Source organism: Hirsutella rhossiliensis, assembly GCF_020360975.1.
Source record: "Hirsutella rhossiliensis strain HR02 chromosome Unknown scaffold00002, whole genome shotgun sequence".
Classification (NCBI taxonomy): Eukaryota; Fungi; Ascomycota; class Sordariomycetes; order Hypocreales; family Ophiocordycipitaceae; genus Hirsutella; species Hirsutella rhossiliensis.
In genome coordinates, this window is record NW_025408668.1 from 1,315,301 (window position 1) to 1,336,117 (window position 20,817).

General features: G+C 61.7%; 5 protein-coding genes across 5 annotated transcripts; 2 read left to right on the plus strand and 3 right to left on the minus strand.

Moving 5' to 3' along the window:
* Positions 1-152: 152 nt before the first annotated feature.
* Positions 153-3,960, plus strand: HRG_01691 (kinase; the record flags this gene model as incomplete). The annotated part of the gene is made up of 7 exons (XM_044860162.1): positions 153-385; positions 525-1,162; positions 1,217-2,133; positions 2,185-3,181; positions 3,254-3,265; positions 3,311-3,414; positions 3,469-3,960. The coding sequence occupies 7 exons, from the start codon at positions 153-155 to the stop codon at positions 3,958-3,960; spliced, it is 3,393 nt and encodes a 1,130-aa protein (XP_044723795.1).
* Positions 3,961-5,316: 1,356 nt separating this feature from the next.
* HRG_01692 (glycosyl transferases group 1 domain-containing protein) lies at positions 5,317-6,905 on the minus strand (the record flags this gene model as incomplete). Its single annotated transcript, XM_044860163.1, has 3 exons — positions 5,317-5,945; positions 6,009-6,629; positions 6,701-6,905. The coding sequence occupies 3 exons, from the start codon at positions 6,903-6,905 to the stop codon at positions 5,317-5,319; spliced, it is 1,455 nt and encodes a 484-aa protein (XP_044723796.1).
* A 418-nt stretch (positions 6,906-7,323) lies between these two features.
* HRG_01693 (enoyl-CoA hydratase/isomerase domain-containing protein) lies at positions 7,324-8,269 on the plus strand (the record flags this gene model as incomplete). The annotated part of the gene is made up of 2 exons (XM_044860164.1): positions 7,324-7,664; positions 7,750-8,269. The coding sequence occupies 2 exons, from the start codon at positions 7,324-7,326 to the stop codon at positions 8,267-8,269; spliced, it is 861 nt and encodes a 286-aa protein (XP_044723797.1).
* A 459-nt stretch (positions 8,270-8,728) lies between these two features.
* On the minus strand, positions 8,729-11,935 carry HRG_01694 (rab-GTPase-TBC domain-containing protein; the record flags this gene model as incomplete). Its single annotated transcript, XM_044860165.1, has 2 exons — positions 8,729-10,642; positions 10,739-11,935. 2 exons carry the CDS (start codon positions 11,933-11,935, stop codon positions 8,729-8,731), a joined length of 3,111 nt encoding a protein of 1,036 aa, XP_044723798.1.
* A 2,814-nt stretch (positions 11,936-14,749) lies between these two features.
* On the minus strand, positions 14,750-20,120 carry HRG_01695 (septation initiation network scaffold protein cdc11; the record flags this gene model as incomplete). Its single annotated transcript, XM_044860166.1, has 4 exons — positions 14,750-16,562; positions 16,617-17,014; positions 17,057-19,340; positions 19,408-20,120. The coding sequence occupies 4 exons, from the start codon at positions 20,118-20,120 to the stop codon at positions 14,750-14,752; spliced, it is 5,208 nt and encodes a 1,735-aa protein (XP_044723799.1).
* Between the last annotated feature and the right edge of the window lie 697 nt (positions 20,121-20,817).

Here is a 20,817-nt window from a genome sequence, read left to right on the forward strand (position 1 = left end):
TCCTCTCTGTGCTTTACCTCAACATGCGGCGTTAGGTTTGCCGGTTGCCGGCCTCTCTGACTTCTGCCTCAAGGCTCGCATCGCGCTTCGGCAGCCACCCGCCTTCAGCATGTCGATTCACCGTCCTCGAGCCCCCCGTAATTGCTCCCAACATGGATTCATCGCAACTGCACCAAGCGCTCTCGCTCCATGCGCATCCTCGCCTCCCCACGTCGTCGTCGTTGCCGCTGCGGACGGCCAGCAGCACCCCGATGTCCTCTCCCGGCCTCTTCAGCCCGTCGCCCTCGCAATTCCACCAGCCCACGTCCCTCTCGGAGAGCAACACGCCCGCCCCGGCCTTGGGCAGTCCGTATCTGCATCCATTGCAGAACCATAGGGTTCGCGAGTACGTCGTCTTCTCTCATCCTCGTTGCCCCTCCCCATACCACGACCTGTGTTTCACGATGTTGGGCCCCTCCCCTTCCCCTCGTCGACTCCTGCGCACCGCTGCGGCAGCCCGAGGTATGCTGACCGCGCATTTGCAGGACCCACAAGGCTCTCATCGACTCCGACATCATCACCGGCCGCAAGTCCATCAACCAGTATGAAGTCATCGAGGAGATTGGCCGCGGCATGCACGGCAAGGTCAAGCTCGCCCGCAACACCCAGACTGCCGAGAACGTTGCCATCAAGATCATCCCCCGCTTCTCCAAGAAGCGCCGTCTCGGCCGCGTCACCGCCATGTCTCCCCAGGACAAGACCAAGAAGGAAATTGCCATTCTCAAGAAGATCCGACACCCCAACGTCGTCGCGCTCCTCGAAGTAATCGACGATCCCGAGCTCAAGAAGATCTACATGGTCCTCGAGCACGTCGAGCTCGGCGAGGTCGTCTGGCGCAAAAAGGGCCTGCCGCACATCTGCCAGTACGAACGAAGGCGCATCGAGCGCGAGATGCGAGGCGACGCCCCCACAGCCGAGGAGGAGCAGTACGACCAAATCCTCGAGCGCCGCCAGGCTCTCAAGGAGCTCAAGAGGGCGAGGCTGGCGCAAAACTACGCCGGTCCATCCGACTATTGGAGCGTCGAATACGGCGCCGCCGACGAACGCAGCAGCGCCGGCCCGTGGTCCCGCATCCCTTCACGCGAAGACTTTGCAGTCGTTGACGGACAGCCGTCCCCGGCTGGTTCTTGCCCATCATCCTGTGCGCCCTCGAGGTCCCTGTCCTCGACGTCGGCAGGCCCGGCCCCGCCGGAACTCGATGAGATGGTGGACTGGGCCGCTGATATGGAGACGCCCATTCCGCAGTGCGGCTCATATACCGCCTTCGACGGGGCCACGCACGGCTCTCATCGTGGCGAGGGCTTCAGGCCCCGATCTTCGAGCGTGGCTGATTCCATTATCTCTCACATGTCCTCGGTCGATTACAACCCTCGCGCCCACGACCCGTTCGCCGAGGACTTTTCCTTCGTCCCCTGCTTCACCATGGACCAGGCCCGCTCAACGTTCCGGGACACCGTGCTGGGGCTCGAATATCTCCATTACCAGGGAGTCGTCCACCGAGACATCAAGCCGGCGAATCTGCTTTGGACTAGGGACCACCGGGTCAAGATTTCTGATTTTGGCGTCTCGTACTTTGGCCGACCTATCCGCGACGGCGAGCTGGACGAGACCGTGTCCGAGTCGGAAGCTAAGGACTTTGACGACGACTTGGAGCTCGCCAAGACGGTCGGCACCCCCGCCTTCTTCGCTCCCGAGCTGTGTTACACAGATGTCGACAGCAAAGAACAGCCCAAGGTGTCGGAGCAGATTGACGTTTGGTCCCTCGGAGTCACGCTCTACTGCCTCATCTATGCTCGCATTCCCTTCCTGGCAGAGGACGAGTTCCAGATGTTCCGGAAGATTGCAACCGACGAGGTGCACATTTCCCGCAGACGCCTGAAGCCCGTCGACCCATCCACCTCGCCATCCGCAACGTCCCTCTACAAACGCCAAAATGCTCACCCGTATCGTGACGACAACGACCTTGAATACGAAGAGGTTGACAACCTCCTCTACGACCTGCTCCGGCAAATGCTCATCAAGAACCCTGAGAAGCGAATCCGCCTAAGGGACATCAAGCGCCATCCGTGGGTCGTCCAAGGCATCACCAATCCCGTGGGCTGGCTTGACGACACGGATCCAGCACGACCCTCTTGCGGCAGGAAGATCCAGGTCGACGAGAAGGACATGTCGTTTGCCGTCGTCCCGCTAAACTTCTTGGAGCGAGCCCGTTCGGTCGTGAAAAAGGCTGTGGGAAAGGTCATGCAGCCCTTAGTCGAACGAGGCGACAGCAGGTCTCGACGTCGAGCCGCAAGCAGCGCAGCTAGCTCGGCCGGCGACAGTGTGCTCCGGAACACCGGTCCGCCCACTAACTACACCAACGATCGCCGTGGCAGCTTTCGCGGCGACGACTACTTCTTTCAAACCAGCAGAGACGGCCCAGCGCCGGCGGGTCACCTCGCCCCGTCTTCGTCAGGAACCAACGTCAGAGCCGAGACGGTGGAATACGACCCCCTTGCCACGGTTCTGCCCCCTTTGCAAAACTCTCGGGACCCCAACCCCGCAGAACGTAGCAGCACTGAAAATGACGGCCCTTCTCGACACTCTCACCGCCAGCACGGCAACTCCAGGCCTCCACAAAGCTTGTTTCAGTTGAGGCCACCTCCGTCAGAGGCACGCCCAAGTCCTGCCTCGCTCTGGTGCGGCGGACACCGGGAGAGCCAGCGTGAGGAGGAGCCGGTTGGGCGGCGGGCCCGTGGTCCAGAATGCAAGGGCGAGGACAGCTCCCGGTCGGCATCCGCAGACAGGGCCTTGTTCGTCAGCACGGACAAGCGGGCTCATGCCCAGGTGGCACTGAGCAATGCAGTGGCGCCGGGAAGCATTCAGGGGCCGAGACGTCTGAAATCTATGAGATCGATAGAACTCAAGAGAGGCCCGCGCGAGCACAGCAGCACTACGCCATCGCCTCTGTCAAGCTCTCCCCAGACTGCTGCGGCCACGTATCAGCACGGCCAGCCTCGGTCCGACCCAAACTTTCACGCACGGCAGCAGACACACGTTGATGAGCGCCCACGAACAGCTCACCGTGTAGAGACCTCGTCGGGAGCGGAGCGGGCCAAGCTCCACAGCCACGACCCCCTCGTGCCGGAGACCCCTGCGGCACGTTCGGCCACTCATTCCTCGGCGACGGCAGAGCCCGAGGGACACCAAACCCATGATGCTGACCTGAACGCAGTGGACGTCCCTTGTCCGCCATCTCCCGGCGCGCAGGAATGGACCCGGCACTTTACAGCGCCGTCGAGAGGCAACACGATAACGACCATCAAGTCGTCGAGCGTGGAGTCGATGGAGGCCATCGGCACCCCTCTCACAAGTCCTAGTGAGACGACGAGCCCGGTGCCGAGGGACATTGCACCCAAAAACGCCTCGCACAGAATGCTCATTTTCCAGTCGGACCCCTCCCTGCCGGCCTTACTCAGCGGGGCCAGCTCCGTCTCGGCAGACATCGAGGGGGAGCTGCTGGGAAAGCCTGGCATCGTCAAGGGTCAGTCGCCACGACTCGAAGCGGAAGATTCCATGACCCGACCTGCGCCGGCCAAGGAGCCATCCACCAGCTTGGGACTGGATCACGTTTTCGAGAACGCCCCTGCCATGGAGAGCGGCCCGCTGGCCCTACATATTGTCCCGGCCGGGCCCGGGAGCCCTGGCACGGTCGGGTCATCGGATAGGAGCCCGGCTCACGATGACGACGACGACGACGGCAGCGACGACGGCATCCTGCTCATGGCCAAGCCTCGCAGACGGACCTCTCTCATGCTCAGGGCCTCACCCGTGCGCCCCGTCGAGGCGAAACGGAGGGATACCGGTGCCAGCACAGCTAGCAACGAAACCGCGAAGAGGATTCCTGTGCACGACGACGATGGCAACCCGTGCTTAATCTGAAGAATTGGGACACATGATGCCTTCTAAACATTAACTTTGCTTCTCGTCAACAATACCCCACGCAGCCACAATCTCGGTGAATTTGGAACAACATTTGTTTAGGTCGGGAAGTCGTGGAAGACAAAGCACACATTGACTCGGCGGGATTCCTCACGGAGCGCTGGTCCTGCTTGCATTCGCTTGAACGAGTCCACAATTACCGCGACGTCTTGACGTCACTGAAAACCTCTCTACTCTCTCATCATTCACATTGGTCGGCCGTCGGCTTTTTCTTCTCTGGTCTCGCATAGCTTGTTGGACGCAGCCATTTCTTCTTTCCATGACATCGACTTTCTTAAACACATCCCCGGACGTTGAAGACACGAATGGACGTCTTGGTGTGCGCCAGGTTTACGACAGATGAAGGGACGAGGAGATGACTACCCGGCTCTGAGACCGGCACATGCGGCGGTGCATACGGGACATGCGGGCATACCAAGCACGCACCCACCACGCGGAGCACACGAGAGCGATAGGGGCACAACCAGCGCATCATGCAGGGACTTGGACGTGCATAGGGGGCCTTTTGACTTTCTGCTTCATGTTGTATCTGCATGGGCTCCACGATGAGCGTGGCGTCCCCCCCCCCCCTTCCTTTGCGGACCGGAGCCCGGACGTTACTGGCGCTTTGGCGGGAGGCAGCGTTGTGAAAGAAAGCTGGCTTTGAGGGGAACGCCCCTGGTTTTACACCCGTTCAATTTTCTGCTCGTTTTTTTCTTTCTCTTCTCTTCTCAACACCCTTGTTTTCCGGAGGTGCCGGCGGTTTGATCACTTATATAGTACCCGGGTGAGGGACAGCGTGGTGCTTTTTTTTCACTTGGGAGGCTCGCTGGCCATTTTGTCAAGACGCTGGGTCAGGTCATATTATAGTCATGTTTCGGTTTCGGGTTTGGGGTGGGCATAGGTAGCGACGCCGGAGCGCGCCTTGGATGGCAAATTGATTACCTTGAAATCTGCGGTTTTTTCTTGACGTTTAAGTATTTTGGTGATGTGTCGACGGCTTTCTCAGTGCCGCGGTGTCCTCGGCCGCTTTCCTGGAGGCGATCCGCGTCGCCCTCTCAATCGGGGAAGAAACCCGCGGCCCGAATCCAGCCGGGGTTCTCTGCTCTTTGTGGGACAGACGAGGAGCCGGCTTGCTCCCCCGCAAACGCCGTGCCAAAAGATCATTCCGCCTATATCTTTCTAACATGCATATGTATATCTATATATGACCAAGGGGGGCGGCGCATGCCGCTTCCCCCATGCCCGCGGCGACTTTTACGCCGGCACGAGATCCTCCGACGGGCCTGGGAGAACAGAGAAAGAGGGAGGGGGAGTCTAGTTCCGAGTGAGGCGCTTGTACATGCTGGCCAGGCCCAGGCCAAGGGAGAGAAGGAGGGCGAGGAAGACGAGGTTGAGCACGCTGCTGGACAGGGGCGGCGGGCCGGGCTTGGCGGCCACCATGTCGGCGACGAGGGCATCGAGGCGGTCGGCCATCTGGTCGCGGCCAAAGGTGTTCTTTACGCGGCGGGCGCCGTCGGAGCCCATGCGGGCGAGGTCGGCGGCGGGCAGGGCGAGGGCGCGGCGCATGACGGCGGTCCAGGCGGGCACGTCGTCCGGGTCGCGCAGCCAGCCCGTCGCCGGGTCGCAGACGGTCTCGACGGGCCCGCCCGTGTTCGCGGCGAGGACGGGCCGGCGGGCGAGCATGGCCTCGAGGGGCACGATGCCAAAGTGCTCGTTGGAGGGGGTGTAGACGACGAGATGGGCCGCGGCGAGGAGGGCGGCCTTGAGGGCGTTTGGGATGGAGAGGAGGAAGAGGACCTGGGCGGTCGGGGAGAGCGCGTCGGCCAGGGCGGTGGGGGACGCGGGGCTGGTGACGGAGTGGTGGGAGAGGTGGAGCGACGAGGCGAGCTGACGGAGCTCCTGGTGGTACTGGACGTTTTCCGAGACGCGGGAATCGTAGCCGCCTGAGAGTTGCTGTGGGTTAGCCAATGATGGAGGGGGGGGTTGATGAAAGGGTGAGAGGATACCTGCGAGGACGAGGCGGACCCCGTCGCGCTCGGGCTCGGGGATGGCGGCAAAGGCCTTTATGGCGAGGCCAATGTCCTTTTTCCTCTCGAAGCGGTTAATGCTGAGCATCAGCTTGCCATGGCCACGGAGAGTCTTGCCCCAGCCGGCGCGCAGCTCATCGTCGGCGTCGTCGTGGGAATCGGTGTCGACGCAGGGATAGACGACGTCGATGCGGACCTTTGCAGGGAGGCGCGGCCAAGTGCGCTCAACGACGGAACGGGTAAAATTTGAATTGACAGCAACGGCCTGCGCAAACCCCATGCTCCACTGCTCGAGAAAGTCAAAGGGTACGCGGTAGAGGCGCTTGGCGCGGGAGCCTTGGCGGCCCTGGACGAGCAGCAGGTCGGGGAAGTGGCAGTAGAAGAGGATGGGGACGGCGCGGTAGAGGCAGCGCAGCAGGGGCAGGCCGGCGGAGAGCTGGTCGGCGACAAAGGCGCGGGGCGTGAGGGCTGGCAGCTCGCGCGAGAGGGTGACGTGGAGGATGAGGTGGACGTGGCGAAGGACGGCGCAGAGGATGGCGAGGCGGGAGAAGAGCGAGGGGGGGACGAGCCAGGCGCCGCGGACGCGCACGTCGAGGGTGCCTTTAAGCATGCGCACACACACACGTCAGTATTCGCGTCGTCGTCGTCGTGCTGGTCAGGGGAGGGCTGACCGTCGCGGCACTCGTCGAAGCAGTGGCGCGGGTCGCAGTGGTTGGTGAAGATGACGACGCGGTGGCCGCGCTGCTGCAGGCCGACGGCGGCGTCGACGACGAGGCGCTCGGCGCCGCCAATGCCGAGGTCGGGGTGGAAGAAGACGATGGGGCCGCCGCCGTCGCCAGCAGCGGGCGCGGGGAGGGAGCGCTGCTGCGGTGGCATTTTTGGTGGTGGTGGTGGTGATGGCGGTGAAGCTGGTGATGGCGATGGGAAACAAGGAAGAGGACAGCGAATATGGGGGGCGATAAGGGTCGATAAGGGACATGCGGTTGGCCAAGTGTGGGGGTTTCCAGTGCCCCGCTGCCGATTCCGGCTCGGGTGCTACCCCACTATGCTTACAGGGGCTACAGGCCTGTCAGCTGCAGCACTGGGGAGGGTCCAGCGCAGAAACAGCCGAGGTAAAAACAGGCCCGTGATAACTACCTACTTATAACCACCAGTTCAACCTCAACCTCGACAACGCACCATCATCGTCGACTTTCCCCTCCTCTCTCCACGCTCCCCCAACACTCAATCAGTCAACCAATCCAAGAATCCATATTCGCACAACAGAAGAAAAGAAGACAAGAGCGAAGAAGTCATGGCCTCCCCCCCACCCCTCTTCTCCATCCCCATCCCCCCCCTCGCCGACTCCTCCGCCCACCCCGGCGGCTCCATCGTCTGCACCGCGCCCCAGCCCGGCGTCTTCCTGCTGACCTGGTCCTCGCCCCCGGACAACCGCCTGACGACGCCCTTTTGCCGCGCCCTGCTCGCCGCCCTCGACGCTCTCGAGTTTGGGCCCGCCGCTGCCGCCGGAGGGAGCGTCCTCATCACCACCAGCGCCATTACAAAGTTCTACTCCAACGGCCTCGATCTCGCACATGCCGTGGGCACGGATGGCTTCTGGCCCTTGCTGTACCAGGTCTGGCGGAGGTTCCTGACGTACGTCTCTCTCTCTCTGTCTCTCTCTCTCTCTATATATATATATATATACACATGTATATCGTCGTTCGCTCACCATCCCCAGCTACCCCATGCCCACCATCGCCCTGCTCAACGGCCACACCTACGCCGGCGGCCTCATGCTCGCCATGGCCCACGACTACCGCATCGCCCCCTCGGCCCGCGGCCACCTCTGCCTCAACGAGCTCCTCTTCGGCGCGCCCCTCAAGCCCGCCATGGCCGCCCTCTTCCGCCACAAGCTGCCCCCCGCCACCTGCCGCGCCCTCGCCCTCGAGGCCCGTCGCTTCGCCGGCCCCGATGCCCTCGCCGCCGGCATCGTCGATGTCGTCGCCACCTCCTCCCCCGGCCTCGACGACGCCCTCGCCTTGGTCCGCGACCGCGCCCTGCTCGAAAAGTCCAAGTCCGGTGTCTACGGCGTCATCAAGACCGAGATGCACAGCCCCCTTCTTGCGTACCTCTCCCCCCCCGGCCTCGAGGCTGAGGATGCGCGCTTTGACCGTGATCAGCGCGCAGAGGCCGAAAGGAAGGAGTTTGGCAAGGTCTGGTACGACCAGTGGCTCAACGAGTCCAAGGCCAAGCTGTAGCAGCCTCTTCTCTTCTTTTTGCACTTCTCATCTGGCGGAAGCGCGCTTCCTGTACAAAACCTCGTTGCCATCCTTGCATCCATGACTGTGGTCGAAGCAAAACATGTAAAACCTGCCAAACTACAGAGTATACCATCACACGCCCTCGACTGTGGCGACTACGCTACCAACGGGTATCTTATATATATTTCCATATACGTGCTGTTAGGCATTGTAGGCCGAGTCGTCACTGTTGGAGCTGCGGATATACAAAAAATGGCCGTCTGCCGTCTGACTCTTGTATTATTCTGTCATGAACAATGGAGAGTCTAACTCCGGCCACATGCGGCGAGAAACAAAAGGCTACAAATAAAAAGGGGTATCGATCCTTATTCTCTTAACGCTTCAGCCCGCATCTACAAGAATCCGCTGTCCAACATCACTCGACTCGTCTATACACCAGAGGCACGTCTCGGAGGATCACGCCTGCACGAGACCCGGCGAGGCCCCCCTTGACGGCCCGCTCCAGGACTCGCCGCTCTCCGCCACGACCTCACCGTCGCGCGCGTCTCTCCGGTCCCAGTCGCCGTTGCGCTGGGCCACCAGGTCCTTCTCCGCCTGCATCGCCTTGTCCCTGCGCTGCTCCACGTCCTCCCTGCGCACCACCCGCCGCAGCCCCTCGCTCGCCTGGATCAACCCGTCGATGCTGATGGCGTGCTCCGTCATCTGGTGATTGATGTACGTGTAGACCCCTGCGGCCGAGTCGCGCTCCAGCAGGTTCGTCTCGTTGAGCTTGAGCAGGGCCAACGCCACCTGGAAGAGGAACGTGCTGCCGTCGTTTGTGCACAGCACCACGTCCCACACCCGGAACAGCGCCTCGGCGCACAGGCAGTCGGTGAAGACGGACAGGAACCACTGAAATGTTAGCGCCTCGAGCTCAATCGAGAGCGAGTCGAGGTGCGCCGACAGCTTGGGCAGTACCGTCGACACGTACTGCCGCAGCACTTGCTGGTCGGCGCGCGACGGCATCAACGAGTGGTCGTAGTACCCGTCGGGCAGGATGCTCTCAACCATGGACGCGAGCACCCAGAAGGCGTCCTCGGCCGACGGTGTGATGAGCAGCAGGTTGGCCGCAATCAGGTTCATGCCCTGGCAGTAGCCCACCTCGGTGTTGCGGCGCGAGTACGCCAGCAGCACCTCGTTGAGCTTCTGCACCCCTGGGCCCTTTCGGAAGAAGATGTTGTCCGTCAGCGTCCGGTGAATGTCCATCTGGATCTGGCTGACCACAGCCGGGTCGTCGCCATCGCTGCCCTGGGACACGAGGTCCTCGTAGTAGCCCGGGATGCGCAGCGCGTTGGCTCCCGAGCACTCGGACCAGATCTTGGCCCGGTAGGCGACGGGGATGCCGCTGAGGACCAGCGTTTTGAACTCGTTCCATTTGGCCCGGCCCACCTTGCCCTTGTTTCCCAGGTCCGAGATGCCAATCATCTCGCCGTCGGCCACGCGCGTCTCGGGCAGGATCATGGCGGGCGTCTCATACCGGGCCTCGGCCACGGCGGCGGCGGCTGCCACGGCCGCCTCGCCCTCGCGTCGTCGCTCGGCCCGGACCTTGCGCAAGAAGTCGTTCCACTTGACCATCTTGTCGCGCTGCAGCGAGTCGTGTACGTCGCTAAGCTGCTCAAGGAGGAGCCGCACCGGCTCCACGTCCTCTTTGACGAGCGTGCCCACCGTTGTGGCATCCGCCTCGGGTGGCTGTGCCGCCGCTTCGCTGTCCACAGCCGTCGTCGTGCTCGCCAGGGGCACGAGGCCGGCGCCAGTCGGCGTGATGCCCGGGGACTTGAGGGGCTCGCCGTCTCGACTCCCGGTCGGTCCGGGGGCCTGCGACGCATCGGTGCCTTCCATGACCTCGAGAGCGGCCCCGCTCATGCTGGGAGTGTGGCTGAGAAGCTCGGTGGGGAACGTCGCGATCCTCAGGTAGTCCTGCCACCGCTTCGGTTTGTCCTCGGCTCCTCGCTCCCCGGCGCTGCCCGGACTCTCGGGCCGGCCGTCGTCCGAGACGCTGCCATTAAGGCTGGATGCCTCTTCCAGGAGGCTAGGCGAGATGCCCGAGCGGCCGTTGAGCATCTCGGCGCGGCTCCCATTGCGCATGTTCTGCGCCATGTGTGCCGCCTCGCGTTGTCGCTTCTTGCGCCGCTGGTCGTAGATGAAGCCGAAGCTGTCCGTGAGGAATTCGCTCGTGGCGTAGTTGGCATGGATGCTCGTCATGGTCGGCGGCTGCGACTCGGGGGGCAGGATGGCGTCCATCTCGACGGGGCCGTAGCTCTCCTGCGGCGCGACCGAGGGTTTCCCGGTCCCCCAGACATCCTGGGCCTGTGCCTTTGTGCTTGCGGGTGCCTGGGGGGCCGGAGTGGACCGTCGCATCGCCATCAGCGCCTTGGGGCCGCCGGCAACGGAGGCGGCACGCGTCGACTGCACCGTCCTTGCGCTCACGGCCGAGCCTGCTCTGGCGGATGCCGCGCGTCTAGAGGGGCTCGCGGCTCGGCCTCTGGCGTCTGTTTCTCGAGGCGTGCCGGTGCCACCGGCGACGAGCCGCAGCGCGAGGCTGGCCAGCGACGCGGATGGCTTGGGGTCCGAAGCATTGGCCGAACGGATGCTAGAGGCACGGCTGGAGCTCCGTACCGACGCAGGATCGGCTGGCGTGGGAGGGTTGAAGAGGTCTTCTTGGAGGGTCGGGCGCCTGTCCATGCTGGAGTGCGATCGGACGATCGTCGACGAGGCCGTCACCTTCTGCCTGCCGTCCCCATTGATGCTGTTTGTGCGGGCATGCTTCTTGGCGGTGCCGGTCCCCCACAAATAATCTTTCCATCCCCTCATGGTGCCCTTGGTGCTGCCGGGGGTAGCGTTGCCCGTCAACGAGGCGCCGGTGGCGCGAATGGTGGAGTCGGCCCGATGCGTCTCGCCGTAGGCGTTCTCGGACACGGTGTCGCGCATGGCGTCGCTCATGAGATCGCAGAGGGCGTCGTTGTCAGAGGCCTGGGCGCGGTCGTTTGCGCGCAGCTCGGTTTCGACGGCGCGCAGCCTCGTCTCGAGGTCGAGGTTGGACAGGCCGCACTCGCGCACGATCTTGCGCAGGGCGCGCTCGCGCTCGTCGGCTCTGCGGCGGAGGGAGGCAATCTGGACATCGCGCTGGGCAAGGTCCTCGGCGATCTGCCTGACGAGGGCGACGGCACCATGCCTGGCGACCAGCCGCTCGATGTGGCCATCGGGTGCTTGGTGAAGGGCGCCGGGGACGGACTGCCTCAGGGGAGCATCCTCAAAGAGGGCGTCGCGGGCGGACCTGCGTCCGGCGAGGTTGTCGACCATGGACAGGGCGCGGGCGCTCGCGGTGCTGTCGCGGCGGTTGTCGGGGAGGCAGGGGGCGGCGGACTTTGGGGGGGCGGAGGGATGGTCGTCGAAGCGGTCGCCGGTGGGGGAGTCGGGGGAGAAGCTGGGGAAGCTGGTGAGGGACTTGTCGCTGGGGGCGATGCTGCTAGCAGAGCTGCTGGGCTGGCTGGGGAGCCTCGGATTCCTGCTGGAGCGCCTGGCGCTGCGGTGTGAACGGGCCGAGGCGGCGCTGTGCTGTGAAACGGAGCGCGCGAGGGGCTGAGATGACGGGGCGGGATCGGGCGACGACGCGTCCATGGTCATGGTCGCGACGCCTCCCTCGGATACTCCTTTGGGAGGGGGGTCGAGGCGCGCTGGTAGGAGAGGAAATGGCTGCTGGTTTTGGGCTCGATGGGGGTCGGCACAGCGGACGCGAGTATTATCGGCGTTGGCGGAGGAGGAGCATGTCGAGAGAGGACGGCGACGAGGAAGAGGAGAGGCCGCAAGCAGCACTTGTGAGAGGTGTTGATGTGCGGGAGAGCTCACGACGTCAGGCTGACGAGGCCAGGAGGAGAAGGCAAGAATACCACTGCCGTCTGTCTGGATGGTGAGCAAGAGCAAGAGCAAGAGCAAGAGCAAGAGCAAGAGCAAGAGCAAGAGCAAGAGCACTAGAGAGGGAGAGGGAGAGGACCAGAAACGTAAGAGAGCGAGAGAAAAGGAGGGAGAAGGGGGGGGGGAGAGTAGAAGAGGGACGAGGTAGGTATGAATGAGGACGAGGCGGTTAGTTGAGGGCAGGAGGAGGCAGAAGGAGGCAAGTTTTGTACGGGTATTGGTACCGGTACCTTGGAGAGGTCGCAGGGACCGTTGAGTGAGGCGGCATTCGCTCCTCGGCTCAGGTCGAGGTACACTGACGGCCGATGAGGTAATGCTGTCGCGCCCCACAGGGAGTCGCAGGCCATCATCAGCAGCGGGAGTCGGTATTTGGCCTGCAGAGCCACGTGCATGCCGTGCCGGGGGGAGCCGAGGCGCGGGCTGCAGAGGTACCCAGCTACGTATACAGTGTCCATACGTGCAAGATACATACGAGATGAGGGAGACGGAGAAGAGGCTGGGCCTGGCATGGAGATTTGGGTTTTAATTTGGCATGCCCCTTGTTAATCATACATGGACCATGATGGCCCTCAGGGAGAAGAGGGCTGGGCGCCCCGCGGGTGCTTGCGCTGGGCGGGCCCTCGAGCGCTAAATACTTACCTACCTTGGGTAGTAAATCAGTGGACGGGAACCTGCATCGACAGCGGATGTGTACCTATCATAACCTTAGGTACTCACCGAGGTAAGGTAGGTAGGTACTTACCTATCCACGGATGGATACCACCAGGTGGCAAGTGCTGTATTGCATGTACATCGTCACCACCTCCTCACCTCACCTTACCCCCGCGACAACGATCTGCTGCTGATGATGACATGTCTGTTGATTATGAGGAGCGAGATTACTAGTAGTTACTCATCACTGCTGTCTGCAGCTGGACTGTGCCGTCTCCCTTTTGCACATGCAATCTGGCTGGCTCCCTTGACGTATCTGTCCTCGGCATTGATTGTAGGCTCGGGTACCTGCCTAGGTACCTAGTTGCTTGCAGCCAGCGCTACCTGAAAGGCACTTTCATTGGATACCTAGGTACCTAGGTAGGTACTACCTGCTAGATAGTACCTAGCGCACGACCTACGTACGGTGCCTGACTGGGCACCAAGCTAATACCTAGGTACCTAATGCCAGCGGAGGCGGGTCAGGTACCAACCTGGGCAGCAAGCAGTACCTACCTATACAGTACGTCCGACACCTCGACCTCCTCCTCCCTCCCATTCTTTCGTCCTCGTCTTCCCTTCACATCCCCATCAGCATTCTCGCCTCCGTGGCTGGAAAGGACACACGCCGCCAGCCAAGCCTCGTTGAATCTGTCCTCTTTGGGCCACCGATGCATAGACGGCAGCCTTGCCCGTGGCCGGGGCCGAACGGATTACACCCATACCGCCCCCTTTTTTTGGTTTGGCTGGGCGGATAACACGCATCCTCGCCCTCCTTCATGCTCTCAGTAAACCACAATGCTCACCACCAAGTCCTTTCCACTCAGTCATGCAGACAGTCACTTCACCGCTTCATCACTTCTTCAACCATCCCTTGTCCCGGTTTCGCAAAACGCCCACTCAATGCAGACGGCTCGAACCCATACGTCCCGCCATCTCGTTTGGCCGCTGGACTCTTCGCGGCCTCGGCAGTGTAAAAATAAAACACGGCCAACTTCGGATTCCCCGAACTTCATTCTCGCACAGACTGGCGCCCACGAATCAATCTAAAAATAAACCCCCAATCTCAGGCATACATTCGGAGAGTCCGCTTCGAGGTGGTATGCCTACCCTATACTCAGGGGTAGAAAGAGTTCACTTACCAGACGGCTCTCCACTGCCCCTTTCCTCTTCCTCTCTCAGCATCGCAACAGTCACCAACCTATTGTACGGGTAAGTTACACCACAGACACATTTCATGTATCCATGCCTAGTCTTAGACACGGCCAATCTTCATCGGCCTGCCCTTCGTTTCCCGCGCTGGCTGTGCGTCATACCGCATGCCTCCCCCAGCGATCCATGACCGAGACATGCATACATGCTCGCCCGGGCGGCTGGCTAGCCGTCTCTCAGCCTGTTTCATCCACCAAGGAGCCGCCATATCTCGACTCTTCCGTCACCATCTCTACAGCCAAGCAAGCAGCGTGAATAACCCTCTTTGCTCGTCTTCGCCTCGTCTATGAATAAATATATGATATTCATACAATGCATCTAATCCACTACAGTTTCGTAAACCCAGCATGTAATTTTCACCAGCCCCTTGCCCGCCCGCTCCCTCCCACCATTGACTCCGAGCCCCCTGCCTTGTCCCACAAAACTCCAATGTCCATGCGGCACCCCGTTCAGGAGGCACGCCTCTGTGTTTTCTCGCGTCAATCATTAATGGTAGTCGTTGCGCTGTATCTTTCGTACATGGGCCTTCAGACAGAGCGGGGACATCCAACCCCAACTCCGTCCATGCCAGGCAACTCAAGTCGTGTGCCCTTCGTTTTTGCCTTTGTAGCCACTGCCGTCGTGTCAAGACTCATGTCTTTCGTCGCACTCGGTTGCGACGCCTCGTGGCTGCTCAAAATGCCTTCTCGTCTCGGTCGCAACCTTGGAATTTGCTGCCACGGTTTGCACTGCCTCGGCCCCTCGATGCGTCCCTGCAGCCGGTGCCCCTCCCTTACTGTGCGACTCATCCGACTGCGCGACGAGCGTCTCCTCGAGCTCCGGCACCAGGCCCTCGGCCACCAACTTCTCCAGCCAGTCGTCCTTGGCGAGAACCTCGCGCCGCCGGACGCCCAGGCCGTCCAGCTTGCGGAGCCGTCTGCAGCTAGCAACGAGGACAATCTGATGAAGCCGTCGCCGCAACCTCGTCGCCTCGTCCAGCCTGCGCGCAAACAGCTCGTCTCTCTCCGCGTCAGCGTCCGGCAACGTAAACGGATCGACGTAGCCACTCCGGTCCCTTGGCACCAAGACCTGGACGGGCGCGTAGAATCCGAGTGTCACCGGGTTGTCTCGCACGTCTAGTTGCGTCAGGTGCGGAAACTCGGTCAGCAGCTGCGTCACCGCCGTCGAGTCGCCCAGCCTGTTGCCCGCCACAAGCAGCTTCTTCAGCCTCGGCACAAACTGCAGCGGCGAGAGGTCGGCGACGGCGTTGAAGTTGAGATTCAGCGTCCGCAGGTTGGGCATCAGTTGGCCCATCCTCGCTGGCAGCCTCTGCAGCCCGCAGTTGGCCAGGTCCAGCAGCTGCAGGTTGAGAAAGTCGACGGCCGGCTCAAAAGACCCCAAGTAGTTGCCAGACAAAAATAGCTTGCGAATCTCGTATGCCCGGGCGAGAAAACTCATGTCCAGGGGCAAGTCGCCTCGCTGCTCCCGAAGCGACAGGCTATCCAGGCGGCGGGCTTGTTCGAAGCCGGATAGCCGGTGGATGCGGTTCCTGTCGGCATGCACCGAGCGAATGTTGGGCAAGTTGCCGAGATCCAGTTCAGTCAGTTCGTTGTCACTCACGTCGAGTTCGCGCAACGCCCCGAGACTGCTCTTGACCGTCAGCTGGCGAAGCCGGTTTCCCCGGAGCCTCAGCCGCGACAGTGTCGGCAGCATTTCCAGATTGTGGATAGCGCCGACGTTGTTGCCGTCCAGGTCCAGCTCCGTCAGCCGCTCCAGCATGACCGTCGAAAAGTCGAGACTCTCTATCGCGTTGTTGCGAGCCCTCAAAGAGAGCAGCCCGTCGTGAAAGTCAAACCCATCGAGGCTCGTCAACTGGTTGTCGTCGGCCCTGATGCTGCGTAGGTGAACCAGGTTCTTGAGAGCAGACAGGCTCTTGACCTCGTTGCCAGACACGTCGACATACTGCAGGTTCATCAGATGGTCCCACGACGTCAACTCTGTCAGCATGTTCTGCGACACCTTGAGCTGCCGCACCGTCGACGGGACGCCGTCGAGGTGTCCGAGCTTATTCCCCGATGCATCAAGCGTAATGACCCGCCCGCAAAACTCGTCGAGCATATGCAGGCTCGCCAGCTGCTTGCCGTGGAGGTCAAGCTCGGTGATGTCCTCCCAGAACGGCTCGTACGGCTCCACTTCGCCGAGCTTGTCCACGAGCTCCCGTATCGTCATGGACAGGACCCGCTTAGAGCCATCACCGGTTGCCATGTGTCGGCGGCCCATGACGTAGCTCACCTCAAACCCAAACGACTGGTCCGAGTTGTCCAGCGTGAACTCGGACAGGGGGCTCAATGAAAGCTTCCCCACGTTGCGCCCAATCATGGCGCTCTCGTCCGGCTGCACAGATAGCTTGCCGTTGTTGGGCGTATGGTTGATGATGAAGCTCAGACTGGCGTGACGGCTGTTGGGCGTCCTGTGATTCATGATGCTATTCTGGCCGATGATGCTGACTTGCCGATCCTCGTCGGGCTGAATCTCTACCGTGCTCTCCTCGTCCTGCTCGTCAATGCGCGAGACCGGCCGTGGCATGAAGCCCGGCCCACGAGCCGATGAGGACCGGCCGTGCAGATTGGCGCGTGACGAAATGGCTTGAGGGCCATGTTTCCACGCAGACCTGACTGCCCCAATCTGGGACTCATCAGGATCGTCGTCGAGGCTGTCCAGGTCCTCGGCCACCACGTCGTGAATGACGGATGCAATGGGCGAAGAAAACGAAATGGTGAGATTCCGCCGCCTGGCGCCACTGTCTCGACCCGCTCCTTCGAGCGAGGCTGTCGGGCTCGCCGAGCCAAGGCTTCCGAGCCTGCCCAGCTGCTCTCTCGCGGCCGAGGCCATGTGCGGACCTGGTCGCTCCTGGGGAGACAGCGTGACATACCCTCCCCGCGGCGGTCTCGCCTGCGTGCTTAGCGGGCTCCGGGGCGAGCGCTCCAGTTCCGGTTGGTCAGCCACAGACTCCTTTTGAGACGTAGCAAGTCGAAGATTACGTAGCTCCTTGGTTATGTCGACAGAGAGATCCGGGATACTAGCAAACGGATCCTCCTCGCTGTCGTCAGAAGGCAGCACATTGACTGGAGAGGCGGACTTCGAGTCCTTCCTCTTGATCCAGATGTTGTGCTGCTTGTCCAAGTACATACCTCCCACTCTGTCGGGGATCAAATGCGAAACGCTCTCCGGCATAATCGTCCTGCGAGACTCCGAGCCTCGAGACGATGTCGTGGGATATGTTCTGCTGGTCGACCTGCCTGTTGAGTCGCCTGAGAAGTCTTTGGTAGCTCCCAAAGACCCATGATTCGGAGCTTGGCTTGGGGTGATCCGAACATTGGGAAGGTCGGTGATGATGTTGTCATAGGCGTGAATCGGCCTGTCGTTTCCGGTAGAGCCATACCCGTCGTGCGTTTCGTCAAACTCTTGTGTTCTGGACATGAGGGGGTTTGAGGATCGCAGAGACGAAGAAATGACGTCGCCCGTGTCGCTCTGCTCTTGATACTGTTCTAGCCGTTTGATGAGCTCTGGGTCTTCTTGGCGCTGGGGGATCCTGGGCAACGGCTTACCCTCTCGGCTCGGCGGCCGGGAGAGCGGCTCGTTGGTGGACTCTTGGTACGAATCCGTCAATGACGGCTGGGACCTCGCGCCGTCATACTCGGCCTCGGATTCTTCGAGGCTCGCCAGCCCCGGCCTCACTTGGCTCCGGATCATGGCCATGATCTGGGCGGCTTGGTCGACGAAATCCTGGGTTCTGATGGACGGCTGTCTCTTAGCCTTGGAGCCGTTGTCGCTTGACGAAGACGGCCTGTTGTTCTGTGCGGCCCTGAGAAGCGAGCCTGCCAGGGCCTCATCCTGTGACGAGTCCGGGCTAGGAGTGGTACTGTCGCGAGGCCAAAGAATGGAGCGCGAGGGCGGGGCGCTGGGGTCCGTCGGCTCAACGTCGCCAGGCTGAGCATCCTTGCGCTTCTTGCCCATCATGGACTGCATGTGCCGATGGGCAGAGTCGACGGCGGCCAAGTGACGCTCGCGCCCAAAGGCCACATCCGACCGGTGCAGGGTCCGCCGGCGCTTCGGGGTCGGGTCCTTTGATGGGGAGGTTCTCGGCCGCTTTCCCTCCGAGTCGCCGTCGCGCTTCGGCGTCATAGCCGATGCCGGTCCTCCAGTGGGAAGAGCAATGGTTGGAAGATTATGAGGAGGTGCTCTTGTTGAGCTAGCAGGGTTGACACCTTGGCTGAGGCTCTGATTCCGCCTCCTGCGGACGAATAGCTCTGGTTCGCGGACCGGCGACAGCTCTCGTGGTGGCTGGAGTGACGGAAAAGTGGCCAGGGCTGGAAGCGGCGCGACATTTTCCTTGTCGCGGACCTCTGAATCTTCGCCCGACTGGTACTCTACGTCTCCTGCGAATTCGTATCCATCCAAATCCCCACCGCCAAACCGACTGAAGGCGCGCGTGCACTGAGATGGCGACCCTCCACTGCTAGAATCTCGAGGCGGCCGTGGAGACTCCTGCTCGGGAGAATTCAAGGATGCCCTCGAGGGGCTGCCGGAAGCCTCCTCGAACTGGCTGATGCGCCGAAGCAGAGTCTGGTTCGTAAAGGTATCGTAAGGGCCGAAGAGCTTCAAGGGACTGCCGCCGGGCTGGTCCCCAGAGTCTTGCCTGACCTGCCGCTTGTCGGGGCTTGGGAATGGCGCGCGAGGTAGGGACGGACTGGGCGAGAAGTGGATGCTGGGACGCGGCAGACTTGCCTGTGTGCGAACTGTCGGGAACTGCTTAGGAGTGCTCGCTTGTAGCGATTCTTCGGGCAGCATTTCTGAAGTGTCTGCGCCCAGGTCTGAGCTCAGGCCGCGGTTGTAGAATGAACCATCCCCTGACCTCCCGCCTCGTTGCAGGTTGATGAACCCCCCCTTGCGCATGTAGGCGTCGGTCGATTCGGCGTTGGCAGCTGCATCCTCAGTGGCTTCGAAGCCCGTATGAGGATCAATCAGCGAGCCCATGAGCATCTGGTTGATCTGCAGGCGCTCCAGCTTGTGGTGCAGCTGCTCCACGGGCACATCGATTGGCGCAAAGTCAATCACCCCCCCCTGTTCGCTGTGCTTGCCGATCAAGATGGGGCTGAAGTCTTCGTTTCGAATATCGCTCTGGCCGCTTGCCTTTCTCGATGGGCCCGCTCCGTCTTGCGGCGCAGCGCAACGGCTGGGGTCGAGGAGGACAGTCGAGCTATTCCGCCGTCGCCTGTCCGGGGGAGGGTCCCGATGCCAACCCGGAGTCCTCGACCGTTGAAGACGACAAGTCACCAACGTTCAGCCTGTATTTGATTTCGCGCTGCGGCCTGCGGGGGCTTGGACTGGGCGTGGTAGCTCCTTGGCCGGTGGATTCGTCGTCATCTACCGAAGCAACATATCGCTCCAGGTCGGCGTCGATATCCAAGTTCGAATGAAGCGGCGGGCTCGATGGCAGAGTGGTCTGCGACTGCTCGACAGCATCTTCGCTCGACGGAGGCGGTTTGAATATGTCTTGCAGACCGGCGGCAGCGGACGAGAAGAGATCGCGCTGCTCCCCGTAGGAAATCTTGCCGTGAACGAGGCGTCGCTTCCACTCGGGCGTTTCCGACTGCCGCGTGGACGAAGAGTGGTGCTGGACGCTGTTGCGAATGACGGATCCGTTGGTCGCGGCCAGGGGAGATTGGCCGGCGTCGTCGCCCGTCGACGCCTTGCTCTCCCTCGACAACAGGCGGCGACCCGAGATGTGTGACTCGTTGACGCTGCGCTCATTGAGGACCAAAGGGCTGCTGTTGCGCTCCGAGATGAGAGAGGACCTTCCGATTCTTTGCGGGATGCGGCTCTGGGGCTCCGGGCGTGGCGCTGCTTTGGCGTGAGTGGCACCGGTCAGAGGCGGCAGCTTGCCAGCCGACGTGTCGCTCTCCGGCTGGGAGATCCAGTCCTCGGACAGGGAATCTAACCAAGCGTGATCCATCGCGGGCGAGGCAGACGTGCGTCAGTTGCGCCGCGTCGCCATGAAAGCAAGCCGGGGATGCGACGCCGTCTGGTTCCGGGGGCGAGCTATGCGGCCCGTCAAGCTGTTTGAGAGGGCCGGCCAAGGTGTTTGCGGTCTCGGCGCGAGGGCGACAGTCGGCGCAAAGCTGCTTTGTTGTTTGAAGTCCGACGAAGCGAAGAGGTGAGAATACAGATAATGGACGATGAATACAAGCCAGCAGCCAGCTCGAGCAATTGGACCGCAGTCGAAGCAGCAGCAGTGCCTCCTTTCCTTTCGGCGACGCGACCAGCGTGGATACGCGTCCTCTGTTCTGTGGCAATCGTCGGGATGCTGGCGATGTATATTCAAGTACCGAGCTGGAGCGAGAGACGTAAACACGGGCCCAGGATGAACCTTGATTGCGGGGCCGCCGTTGCTGTGCCAACAACCCATGCCATGGTCCAGGTCACGTGCCTCCATCTATCTATCGTCTGCACCCACTTTGTTTTCTCCCCCCTTGGTCATGTCACCAATGAGAAGAATGTCAACTACTCAGGCTTGTGACGGATCATCACGCTTTCTCTGATGCCTCTTCGAGCCAGCACGCAGCCCACCAGCTATCGCCCGAATTCCATGCGTCCCTGACCCCGACGAGTCACTCTGCAGGGGACAGCGGGGAGTTCCAGCCGCGGAGCTC